Source organism: Cynara cardunculus (genome assembly GCF_001531365.2).
Source record: "Cynara cardunculus var. scolymus isolate 2C chromosome LG 16, CcrdV1, whole genome shotgun sequence".
Taxonomy (NCBI): Eukaryota; Viridiplantae; Streptophyta; class Magnoliopsida; order Asterales; family Asteraceae; genus Cynara; species Cynara cardunculus.
The window spans coordinates 2,350,911-2,364,576 of NC_037543.1; the positions used below are offsets into that span (position 1 = coordinate 2,350,911).

General features: G+C 33.7%; 1 protein-coding gene across 3 annotated transcripts; it reads left to right on the forward strand.

Annotated features, from left to right (window-relative positions):
* Positions 1–5,911: 5,911 nt before the first annotated feature.
* LOC112528900 (COP1-interactive protein 1) lies at positions 5,912–12,084 on the forward strand. Of its 3 annotated transcripts, XM_025139924.1 has the most exons (5): positions 5,946–6,027; positions 6,125–6,182; positions 7,533–7,538; positions 8,226–8,418; positions 10,088–12,084. In XM_025139924.1, the coding sequence occupies exons 4-5, from the start codon at positions 8,325–8,327 to the stop codon at positions 11,782–11,784; spliced, it is 1,791 nt and encodes a 596-aa protein (XP_024995692.1). In that variant the 5' UTR covers positions 5,946–6,027; positions 6,125–6,182; positions 7,533–7,538; positions 8,226–8,324; the 3' UTR covers positions 11,785–12,084. The 3 variants fall into 3 exon arrangements, with proteins under 3 accessions (XP_024995691.1, XP_024995692.1, XP_024995693.1); XM_025139923.1 differs by lacking the exon at positions 7,533–7,538 and having other exon boundaries at positions 5,912–6,027; XM_025139925.1 differs by lacking the exons at positions 6,125–6,182; positions 7,533–7,538 and having other exon boundaries at positions 5,967–6,027.
* Positions 12,085–13,666: the final 1,582 nt, after the last annotated feature.

Here is a 13,666-nt window from a genome sequence, read left to right on the forward strand (position 1 = left end):
TTAGCCAAATGCATTATAATATAGTATAGATTATATATACTGTGAAAAAATATTTTTAATATTTACGATTTATACTTTTATAGTTATTTATATATATATATATACTATATATTTTGAGGTTAGGCTGTCCACATTGCACTATATAATATGTTCTTGGGTTTTTTTTGAAATATATATATACATGTATTAATTCAACCCTAATCTGAGTTTCTGGACAAGAAAAAGAGTAAACAGTTGAAATTTCATTCTAAAACTCATCTTTTTTGGTCTTTTCATGGCTTATGATCTGATAAATTTGTAGTTTTCTTTATTGGTTTTGAGTGTTTATCTTAAAACTAAAGTTTCTTGGTTTTTTGCTCTTGGTGTAAATCGAACACATTTGTGGAATCGTTTAAATATCTTGGATTTTAAACTGTCATACAATTTTTTTCATCGATAGCCTGTAATTGGAACCACAACTCTTATTTATTCAAATTGTATTAATATGTAAAAACCAAGTGTAACCTATATCATCGTTAAATCTTATCTTATAAAATCAGTGAAACTTCAAAATCGTTAAAATTCATGGCTCCCGCCGCATTGCGCGAGTACACAACTAGGCATTAAAAAGACGATTATAATGGTGTAACTTGTTAAAATAAAAATGTATTTTTTAAACATGTTTTAATTGATATACGATTATGTATATTAATTCGATAAAAGTTTAAAATGAAACATTTAAAGTAAAATAAATTAATTAACTAATTATAGAGATATAAAGTGTAAATTTAAAATTATAATTTTAAAAAGATCGGTTGTGAGAGAATGTGTGTATGTGAGAGGGTGAGTGCATGTGAGGAGAGGAGGGGGTGAAAAAGTGTATAAAGGGTATCTTGATCATTTAATATTTTAAGACTTTAAGACTTTTGTTAAATTTGTTTTATAAGATAGTATAGATATATATGTTCACAGTTACTGAACATATATACGAATGAGTTATATATAAATGTGAATATATTAAAAAAATGTGTATATGAAAAGCATGCATGATAGTGTAATTGTCTAATATACATATCAATAGAAATTCAACAATCATATTGAATCTAATAAATAAAAAAGAATATCGTGTTCATCGGGTTGAGTTCAAATAATAGTAACCCAATATCAATCAAATACATACGGTTTGACAATTTTACAACTCGATTAGACATCGAGTTGCTTCGGATTGAATTATTTCGTGTTGGGTTAGGTTGGGTTGATTGGGTTTTTGAGCACCCCTAGTTTATACAATTCGAAAATTGCAAGTATTTTATTTTGTTTGAAAAAACATAATTAAATTAAAAAAACATATGATTTTTAATTTCAATAAAAACCGAATTAAATTAAATCATTTATTATAAACCATCTTTATGGTCCAAAAGGATCGAGGTCACCCCCAAGAAAAGTGTATGTTCCATGTTAAAGGAGTGGGCACAACCCAAAACACTCTTTCTTTCAAGGCAAAATTTATACTTTTTAATAGTTTTTTTTATTATAATATTATATTTTTATAGTTTTTTTTATTATAACAATTTATTTTTAAAATATTTTTTATTAGAGCATCGTATTTTTAAAAATTTATCCGTCATAATATTGGGTAGCTTTTTAAATTAAATTTACCCATTATACAAAGTTTATTTGTCATCCCTTCGTCCACGTAGGCTATCCACATGTACGATAGTGTTGACATGACATTTTTATTAAAGCATTGCACTTTCAGATACTTTGTTATAGTGTCACTAATTTATATTACAACATTGTACTTTTAATTTTAATATTTTTATCATTCAAACATTGTAAATTTAATCAAACCTGCTTATTAAAGATTATAATATCAGAAATTAAACATGTTTACAAAAGATCTTTATTTCATGAATAAAAATATTCATAAAAATTATAATATCGTAAATTAAACATGTATATAATTCAGACATCACTTTTTTATGAATATTTTTATTCGTGAAACAATGATCTTTTGTAAACGTTCTTTTTTTAATTTATGATATTAAACATATTTGATTAAATTTACAATATTTAAATAATAAAAATATTAAAATTAAAAATACAATATTGTAATAGAAATTGGTGATGTTATAATAAAATAATTTTGAAAGTACAATGCTAAAATAAAAATTGTCATCTTAGCACTATCGTATATGTGAACAACATACGTGGACGATAAGGTGGCAAAAAAATCTGGTATAATGGGTAAATTCAATTTAAAATGTTACCCAATGCTATAACGGATAAATTTTTTAAGATACGGTACTTTAATAAAAAAATATTTTGAAAGTACATTGATGTAATAAGAAAAATTGAAAGTACAATGTTATAATAAGAAAATTTGTAAAGTAAGTTGATATTTCACACATTTCACCTTAATTTTTATCTAAAATTCATAATCTGCTGTAATTTAATTTCCTTCTTTTTTTGTTAAATTATAACGCCTCATATCAATGGTTGTATTTACTTGGTTAACAAATGATTATATCACTGTATATTTAATAGTTATTTTTTTTAGGGTTGGGTTCACGTGAGACCAGCCTGTTTTCGTGAGACCCGTGAGACCACATTTTTACACGTAAACTTCACAGCAAAAACGCTGTGAAGGTTTAAAAAAAGTCGAACCTTCACAGCAAAAACACTATGAAGGTTTTAAAAAGTTACCTTCACAGCATTTTGCTGTGAAGTTTCAAGTGTAAAATGTTGGTCTCACGGGTCTCACGAAAACAGGCTGGTCTCACATGATCCCAAGTCATTTTTTTTAATATATAACAAATATGATAACATATTTATTTAAAAATAATAATTTATTTAATAATAATCGTGTTAGATAATACACATGTTGGATGGAAATACTAGATTTTTAAATGAAATTCCATGTATTATTAGGTTATATTTTTAATCATCATTTAAATTTGTTTCACATTATGAAAAACCTATATTTGTTAATATTTTCTCTTTTTTTGTTATAAAAAATTACTTGTGTTAACCACAAAAGTGATGTCCGATTGGTTTGACTTTGGGTTCCAAAGGTCAAAAGTGACTGGAGGTCTCATGTTCGAATTCAAAGAAAGATAAAAATCCTTTGTGACCACAGAGGTTCAAATGCAGTGACATCATGCTACCCGCAAAGCGGATGGTCGTCCTGAGATTAGTCGGCTTCATAACGGGTTGCAGGGACGGACCCATATATATTTTTTTTCAAACGATGACACCATTTGACTATAAGAAAAAAAATATAGGGAAAAAATTTCAAAAGAAAACGACACTAAGAACTTTGGTCTGGGTGGAATAAAAGCTTTGTAAACCAACTATACCAAATAAAACTTGCTCTCATTGTAGTTTCAAAATACATACGGTGTCACACAACTAATTAATACGGTTGCACCTTTCACGAATCTAATTTTTTTACCCTTCGACGGAGGAATAATACGGTGGCACGTGCCACCTATACCACCAAAATAGATACGTCCATGGACCATGGCGGGTTGGATATCCAGAAAACCAAGCTTAAACCAATCAGACACTACCCTTGTGGTTAACCATTTACACTCTTATTGCTAAATCTTACAAACACAATAAAAAATCGCGCGTTTTTTTGACAAAAATTCAAGTAGGTCATCAAACTATTACTCGGGTTTTTTGATCAATTTTATTAAAACTAAAAATTACTGGAGGTGATTAAAATACCAGTTATTGAAAAATGTTTGCTACTTAGAACATAAAAAACCTATAACTTATTTCTGGTTAAAATATTAAAAATAAAATTAAAAAGAATAAGGGTCAAAGGCTTGTCGTTGTCAACCGAAAAACAAGGGGTTGCCAACAACAAAACGAATTAACGGTTTTTCAAAGACGAGAGGGATGATGGTCTGCCCCTGCACGGTGGGGTAGGGTGGGGGAGGAAAGGGTCGATGTCCGATGGGGGCCCGATGAGTGTACATTGTATAGTGCAAGTCTTGATTCTCACATGCAATTTACGTGTCATAATGTCGTGATGAAACAAATACTAATAGTATTATGTGAATATAAACATATCTACGTTGATATATATGGACCGCTAAACTTTTATATATAAATGATGTTGAACCCACTGAGTGGTCTCACGAAATACGAAGCATCTTTTTAGGAATAACTCTGATATTTGACATTTTTCCGGTAACCATGGATATCCAGACAAGTTTATGCGTGCCTACCAAGGGACTGTTTGACAGTTGCCAAATGATTTAGTGCAAAATTATTAAGAGGCTCTCATGATATAGTGCAAAATGAAATATAATTGTTTGATAATTATTTACAATGAAATTAAGACATTGAATGGTTAAGGAAGACTCATGATACAAAATCATTCAGAGAGTTTTCGAACCATTAAAAGACAGATTTTTTTTTGCGAAACAAGATTCACCTCTTAGCTATTCAAAAGTTGTCTTTTAATGGAACTATTAAAAGGTAAACAAACAACCCCTAAGAACGAATTTGCTTATTTATTTACTTCAATATGCAAAACCAAGAAATTCCAAAAAATAATAAATAATTATAAACTGTGGCAAATTTGGAATAAATCTAAAGTTCAAGGGTGGATTGTGTTCTTCTATAAAGATTCCCAAGCGGCATAGAAATCTCCGAGGTCTGATTTTGTTTTGTGCAAACCTGACAAAACCATTTGTCTTCACACCTCCAAATTTCACAGTTTTTACACAAAACCCCTTCAACTTTAAGTTCATACGTATTACCCCCTTCAACCTTTTCTTTTTCACTTTGCTTGACAAAATTAGTAGATGAACATTGATGGAATATATGTTTAGAGTTTCATCTAAAAATGACAAATTATACAAGTAATCATGTATTTTTCTCTCTCCTTTAATTTGGTCACTGGACTTTAAAAACTGATGTTTAAATCGCTTTACTTTCAGATTTCATTATAAAAATAATTTAACTGTTAAAAAATTGTTTAATATAACTATTTAAATTTTAAAAGATCAGTATAAAAGCATTCAACAGTATCAGTATTAATATGTTACCAAGTCTGTATTAAAGCAACTCTAACTAAGTAACCCTCTAAATCACTAAATTGTGGGTCCTTCCACACTAATATATAAAAACCTCTCGAATCACAGTGCAAAATCCTCCTCTCCAAAACCCTCTTATCACAAAGATTTGCAGGTGGGGAACAATACACCCCAATTTCGGCGTTCTTGGTGAGATCAAACGTTTTTACTGGCTATTTTACCTGCCGGTTGAAGGGGTTTGGCCAACAGACGTAAAGTTTTACCAACTGGTTAGAGATGCTCTTAATATTCCCATTTCTAGATTTGTGTCATGTTATACCTCGAAGAGTTAGAGGTTGCTTGTTTATCTCTTAATAGTTGTATTAAGAGACAATCTTTGAATTGTTAAGATGTAAATATTGTTTGGCAAAAAAAAATTTGTTTCTTAATGGTTCTAAAACCCTTCTAAATGATTTTGTATGATAGGCCCCCCTTAACCATTTAGCCCCCTAATTTCATTGTAAACAATTACCAAACAATTATATTTTATTTTGCATTATATTATGAGAGCCTCTTAATCATTTTGACCACTTAATCATTCTGCACCAAGCCATTCAGCAATTACCAAACAACCCCTGAATTTATTATACCACGTTATATTTATTATCGTGTAAACATAATTTTTCTAAACATCTCTTAAATTTATCGAACTTTTTAAAACCATGAAACATGTTTCCCAACGAAATCTATGTGTCTTGCGCATTATCGTAAAAAAACTACAGGGGTCTAAAATGCTTATTTTAAAACTCGATGGGGATGTTATTAAACTTGTTTAAAATCGCAGGGCCAAAAAAAATATTAGTCAATTTGTTACTCGGTCGGTCCCCCTCTCTCTCCAAAACACACATCAAACACCTTGAGGGCACAATTTCAATTTCAATTCAATCCAATTTGAAATCTCTGATTGCGAGTGGAACCTTTAAACTGTGGAGGTTTTCAAGCACTGTTTGATTCAAAGGTGAGTTAATTTAACTTTGTCGTTTATTGCGTCATCGTTAGTTGAGATTTGTTGCTGATTTCATCATCGTGTTGTATGATGATTTCAATTTCTGCAGGTTTTCTATAGAATCTGAGGTCTTTTTCGAAGTTTTCATGCTCGGATTCGATTCAAATGTAAGTCAATCGATTTTTCATGAACTTTGTTGTGGTTAATTGAAGTTTGTTACTAATTTCAACATTACGGCAAGTTTTTTTAGCTTAACTCTGTAAATAATTTCGAAGTTCATTTGGCTGATCTTCGTTCTTTTGGATTTATCGGTCATAGCTTTAGTAGAGTAAGGAGTGTGACTTAATTTGCTGTTCGATGTCGATTGATTTTGCTGATTGTTTGAGGTTTTGAATTTGGATTTCTATCGATTCTGATTCAGAGTTTGAATTCTGATTATTTTAATATCTTAAAGTTAACGAACCTTAATCATTTAATTTGAGCAAATTCTAACTTTGTAAATTTACGAGCTCTTTGATTTTTGTTCAGTGTCTAATTTCGAATCCGATTTTCTTACATCTCCAAGGATCATCCATTGTCATATAAGATATTCTTGATCATTTTTCAGATAGGTTTAAAAAATATCCCATCAGATCGGTGAGGATCGCGAATTCACAATCGTAACTTGAAATTTTAGCTTTCTTTATTATTTGTACAATTAGGGATACACCTTCAGCTTGATTTTTCTGGGTTTTTTTATATATTTTATATACTCGTAGTTTATATAAAGTAACGCCATCCTCTAGCATCATTAGTCAAAAGAACAGTTCATTTTTTTGATATTCTTGTAAGACAGAGCATCCCCTACAAATATGCTATATTTTATTTAAAATAAAGTATTAAAAGTCAAAATCTCTATAATTTTTTTTTTGCTAAATCCATTTTTTCTCCATTTTAACGTAAGTGTTGGAGATCTCTTAGCTGTCCTTTTTTAAATTCAAAATTTGGATCATTTGTTAAACGCTGTATGAGTCAATGACAACATGGACATGCTTGAAAGTCACCACATAAATGTTGCTTACCAATACCATTTAAAAAGGCAAAAATACCCTTTTTTGCTTTTCCTACAGCGACTTTCATTTTGTTTTCATTGTTTCTGTCGTGAAGTGAGCAAGAAAAGGGAATAAAAGGTAGTACTTTATTATGTCTTTCAAAAATTATAATCATGATAAGGTATTTCATTACCATCAAAAGGGTAGAAAAGAGGTGCATATAACATTACCCATTTCAAAATATTTTGATTAATAGTATCACATTTTGTTAAGCAATTTGTCAGGTCAAATGTTATATTCATTTTCTTTAGAGAAAGAGGAGCAAAGAAATTCCATTTGTTTAAGATCGATTTTTATTCTAATTTTAGTTAGGATATTTGTTATTTCCTAATTTGTTTGGCTTAAAGATCTTTGTTACTTTGTATACACAACACCTTTTTGGATGGAATTCATGCAAGTGTGTAGTTTCTGCTTTATTTTTTTCAGGTATAGGTAGAAACAAGACGCTTGATACCATTGCTTAATTTTACAAGTCCTACAGATGGTAGATAAACTGTTTGTAAAGAGAACTATAAAAAGGTCTTAAATCACAAATAATTTTCCCAAAGAAATTGTTAATTTTATAGTGAGACAACCAACGCCATGAACTTATATATATGCTGACTTTTCTAACTATACCTTGGTTTAAAAGTTGTATTCTTTTTTTCTTACTTTTTTGGTGGATAGAAAATCTGGGCATTCAATTTATTAGTGTTGGTTACTCAAGGCCATGGTCTTTAGGGTGACTTTGGTACACTAGATAGGACATAACAAAATAGGGATCACTGTTCCATGTTTGACATGACTTTTGTGTGGAACAGATAGGAACATGGTGGAACAAAGTGGAAAAGGTTGTTCCACCCCCACCCCGTGGAACAAGCCTGTATTTTACTAATATACCCACAAAATAAAACATAATTCCCTTCTAAATTTTCAAATACGCCTCCCTCTTTACATTTTATCTATGCACTTATATATGCCGACTTTTCAAACTATACCTTGGTTTATAACTTGTATTTGTTTTTTCTTACTTTTTTGGTGGCTAGAAAATCCGGGCATTCAATTTATTACTGTTGGTTACTCGAGGCCTTGGTTTTTAGTGATCGGAATTTCAAAAACTATTGTTTGTTGTGTTTTCAGGGTTGAGCACAATTGTGTTGAAAGCCGTCTCCTATTGTTGACAGACACAACTTTTGTTTTCTTCAAGATTTGAGTAGCATTCTTTGAAAAGCCAACCAAATGAGGAAGCATCGTTTGAGAAATAGAATTAAGTCGCTAGTTGGAAGTCACATTGATCCCGACAAAGATGAAGAACTTAAAGGGAGTAATGTAGGTATGTATATACTCTATTGGACGCCTCTTTCCTTTTGTTTTTCATGTCATTCCCACTAGTTTTTGCTATCTACTTGATGTTGGTTGGTTTTCCTTAAGTTCCTATATGGATAAAGTTGACTGTGTGGATTAAGAGGGTTTTTTGCTTAGGACGCTTTTTTTTAGATGGTAGGAGCGTGTTCTTTAATTAGAAGGGTCATGTTTGGAAAAAAACTTGACTTTATGCATAAAGCTTTCCCTAGAATCGAACTGAATAAGCCACATTCTATATCATTAAGCTTCAATCAAACATTCATGTATAGCTGACTGAATAAGCTGGGAGTCCTATTAAGCTCATTAAGATGTTAACAAACTAGAGTTCGACATTGGCTAGACTTGGACTGTTTCTCCTGTTTATATGTTGGAATCTCCCTTCTCGATACAAGGATTTTTTTGGAGAGTAATCTAATGGGATTCCACCTATTCTCACATGGTATCAGAATCAGTGTCTATCACTCCTGGGACTCGACACTCTGGGTCAATCTGTACTTGTCTAGCTCCCTCTCGATATTCTGGGACAATTTGTGCCTGTCTAGCCTTCTTGGAGGGGGCATGTTAAAAACACACATCGGCTAGATTTGGACCATTTCTCCTCAATATATTATCCATTGAATAATAAGCTAACAACTTCTATTCATTTAATGAAGTTGAAACCTTCCTTGCCTCCTCAATGGCTTTAGGGATCGACATATATTATCATAAGCATAAACATAAGTGAGGAKACCTGAAAAAACCTAAGAGGTCCTTTACTGACCCTGTGTTCAGCGCCTAATGTTGGATCAATTCTCCTCGATATATGTTGGAACCTCTCTTCTCTCCTTAAGGGCTCGTTTGGGGTGTAATCTAATGGGGTTCCACATATTTTCACACTACTGAATCGTCTAATAGAACAAAATCTCCCTCTCGACACTCCGGGCAATTTGTGCTTGTCTAGCCTCCTTGGAGGGGGCGTGTTAGAAACCTATATCGGCTAGACTTGGACCATATCTTCTCAATATATGTTGGAACTTCTCTTCTCTCCTTAAGGGCTCTTTTTGGGAGTAACCTAATGGAGTTCCACATATTTTCACACTACTGAATTGGCTAACCGAACAAATTTAGTGAATTGTCAAATTTTGCATGCTTATCACAAATTGGAGTACTCTTAGAGGCTATTCCGTTGGTTTTCCATTAAGTCCTCTGTGGATAAAGTTGCATGAATGGCTTAATAGATTGGGAAGGTTTTTGTTTGGGAGAGACTTTTCATAGATGGAAGGACTGTGTTTATTAATTGGGGGAGCTTACTGAATAAGGGGCTATTTGGTTGATTTTTTGTTAAGTCCTGTATTGATAAAGTTGTCTATCTGTATAGATTGGGAAGATTTTTGTTTGTGAGGGTTTTTTCATAGATGGAAGGATCGTGCTTATTAATTGGGACAGGTGCGGAAGAAACTTGACTTTCTGCATAACCACCCCCCCAAAAAAAGAAGTTTACTGAATAAGTTCCTTTCTATATCATTAAGCCACTATCAGACATTTGTGTATGGCTGACTGAATAAGCTGTGAGTCCCATTAAGCTCATTAAGCTGCTAACAAACATACATCAAAACAAGAGTTAGATCATGTATTAAAACTAGCATAATTATCTGCAGAAACTGAAGACAACTACAACAAGATTATTGAGCTTCTCAAAGACGAAGATCAAGATGATAAGGAAAAACTTGTTGGATTAATTGAGGAATTTCACAAAAGGTACCAATCGATCTACGAGCGTTACGATCACATCACCGGCAAGCTGAAGGAGAAAGTTCGTTCAAAGAAAGAAAACGACTCTTCTTCCTCATCCAGTTCGGACACCGATTCAGACGATCAGAAAAGTAAAAATGGGAAGCTGGAAAATGAGATTTATACAGAGATCGACGAGTTGAAGAGAAAGGTGGCTGCTGAAACAGAAGAAAAGGAAGCAATAAATGCAGAATGTGAAGCTGCTTTTAAGAAACTACAAGAAACAGAGGAAATGTTTAATGAGTCGAAACTCCAATCCGATAGATTACGAGAAGAAAATTCTAAACTTTTGGCTGACAAAAGAGAGCTCGAAACCGAACTGAGTTTGAAAATAGAAGATATCAACAGAGAGAAAACCAGTTTAATGTCAGAGATCGAGACAGCGATGGCAATCATCGAAGTAGAAAAGAGAAATAACGAAGAATTAAGAGCCGTTGTTGTTCAGTTGAAGGAAGAAAAAGACGGGTTCGAGTCAGAGTTAGAAAACATAAAAGAAGAGTTCTCGAAAACGAAGGAGAAACTGAAAACAACCGAAGAGGAGGTTTCAAATGCGATTCAAATTCTAGAAACTTCTGAAGCAGAAAAGAAATCTTTATCGGAAGAGCTTTCCAGACAAAGGGAAATCCACGATTCATTCAAGAACGAAACGGAAATCAAGATGATTGGTATCGAAGAAGAACTTGAGTTGTTGAAATCCCAGAAAACCGAAATCGAGAAGCGGAAAGAAGACGAAATATTGGCTCTCGAGAAGAAATCCGAGGACAAAGAATCCGAAATCAACCATCTGCAAGTAGAATTGGAATCTACAAGATCCCAGATGGATTCCCTGAAACTAGAACTAGCAAATAAGGCAGCAGATGAACAGAAACTTCTAGAAGAAACAATCGAAGACCTCAAAAGCGATCTCGAAATCAAAGGAGACGAAATCAATTCATTATCAGAAACAGTCCGAAATCTCGAAGTCAAAATCCGGCTCGCGAACCAGAAGCTTCGTGTAACGGAACAGATGTTAAACGAGACCGAACACGATCACGCAAGAAGAGAAGAAAAGCTGCATCAAGAAAACAAAGATCTTACAGACAAAATCTCCACATTGTCTGAAACAATCATTTCCGTCAAGAAAGAGGTTCAAGAAAACGTCCATGAGACGTTATCCATCATCGACTCACTTACCGTAAAATTCGAAGAGGATTACGGGCATGTAACGACTCGGGTTAGCGAAATCAAGAACGAAATTCAAGCCGTAGCGAGTCAGGTGAAGCGAACTCGGTCCGAGAAAGACGAACTGAAACGAAAACTCGAAGAAATGGTTGTGAAACTGAAGATGGGGGAAAGTGAGAATGAAAAACTGATGAAATTACTGGAGAACAAGAATGAGAAGATTGAAGAGATGGAAAACAAGATTCATTTGAAAGATGAAGAGATCATGGAAGTTGTGCAGGATAAAAAGGAGGCCATAAGACAGTTGTGTATTTGGGCCGATTATCAACGTGGTCGTTGCGATCGTCTTCAAGAACTTCTCGGCGGCGGTGGCAGTGGCGGACGGCGGCAAACGGTGAGGTAAGTGAATATATACGTATATATGTGTGGAATTGGAATCGTTACTGTTTGACACGAGAGAGTTCCTGAACTCGTGTCGGAAAGTGATTGTTATGATTTTCGTATGGATCAAGCAGTTACCGTTTGCGATTTCCGCATTGTGGGTTGTGAGTACGAGAATTTCAATTGTTTGGAGTGTCGATTAGTTGTTTGTTTCGTTATATACCGAAAATTGGAGTAGATGAGTGTGTATACGAGATTATGTTCATTTTCACATTTTTTGTGTTGTTTAGTACGAGTTTGTTTATACCATTTCTCGTTAAAATACGACGGAACCGTCCTCAGGTGGGTAGCTCTGTTGGCAGGCATGACGACTTTGTCCAAATACATAACAGATTCAAGTTCGAGTCCCACGGGATGAGGGTTTGAATCTCTCTGCTTGCCTTGGATGTTGAGTCGGCTCACAAAATGGCTCTTCACATTGTGGTGCCGAGGGGGCGGCATCCGTGTTGGGCCGGTTGGGGTTGCTGGTAATTAACCTTTTGCCCAAATACATGTTGGAAATTGGCTCTTTTAGAGAGTAATTTAAATAGGTTCCACATATTTTCACATGGTATCAGAGTGAAAGTCTAAGGAATTGACTATCTTGCCTAATATGTACTTGTCTAGCCCCCTATCAACACTTTGAGACAATATGTACTCGTCTAGCCCCCTATGACACACTGGGGCAATTTATACTCGTTTAGCCCCCTATCGGCCTCGGAGTTTTCTTACTCTCGAGTCTTGACTCAAACTGGAATCCAAAGGTTTGAATGGGGTATAGGCTAAATGCACCTTTATATATTGTTAAATGCGTCCCTACCTCAAACTGAAATCCGAAGGTTTTAGTTGTACGTTTTTACGGATTTAGGTGTCGTTTACCAAACAATTATTGGGGAAGTGCTTAAATGCTAACCAACAATACATTTTGATGGTCGAAAATGTTATCAAATAAAGTATTTGAAGGTGATAATTCTTGCCGATAAATGCTATCCGATAAGTATTCGCTAAATGACCCCTTAGCATGTATACACATTAATTAAATTTTTTGACCTAAATTTAAAAAAAAAATAATGCATTTTTCAAGTTTTTATCATAACAATGTACTTTCATTTCTTTTTATTAGAGTTTAAATTATTTCATATTAAAATATATTGTACTTCCATTTTTTTATGTGAGTTTTAAATTATTTGGTATTAAAGTATTATAGGTTGAAAAACTTACCTAGGGTGTGTTTACTTGAGGCTTAATGAGCTTACTGGATAAATTGGCTTATTCGGACAGACAAAATAGCATGTTTACCTTGGGCTTATTCGCTCAGAAATGGACTTATTCGCCCAGATCAAAAACATTAGTTGTCCAGATTAAGCCATGAAAAAGACTCTCCCTCCCCTTATTCGCCCTACCCTTCGCCCAGATCAAAAATTTCCATCGACGCTCTTTCTTCTCCATCGACAGTTAATCGGACAACGGTCTATTCTTCATCGACAATCGGACGACGCTCTATTCTTCATCGACAGTCGACAGTCGGATGACGCTCTTTCTTCATCGATCGACGCTCTCTTCTCCATCCAAAGAACCCTAATCGGACGACGCTCTATTCTTCATCGACAATCGACAGTCGACGCTGTCTTCTTCTCCATCCAAAGAACCCTAATCGGACGACGCTCTATTCTTCTTCTCCATCGACAGTCGACGATGTCTTCTTCTCCATCGACAGTCGATGCTGTCTTCTTCTCCATCGACAGTCGATGCTGTCTTCTTCTCCATCGACAGCCGATTGCTCTAAAGTTCCATATCGATTTCATGATTGTTCGATTTCTGTTTGCTTGTGTTTGCTTGATTTTTATCGATTTCATGTTTGTTTG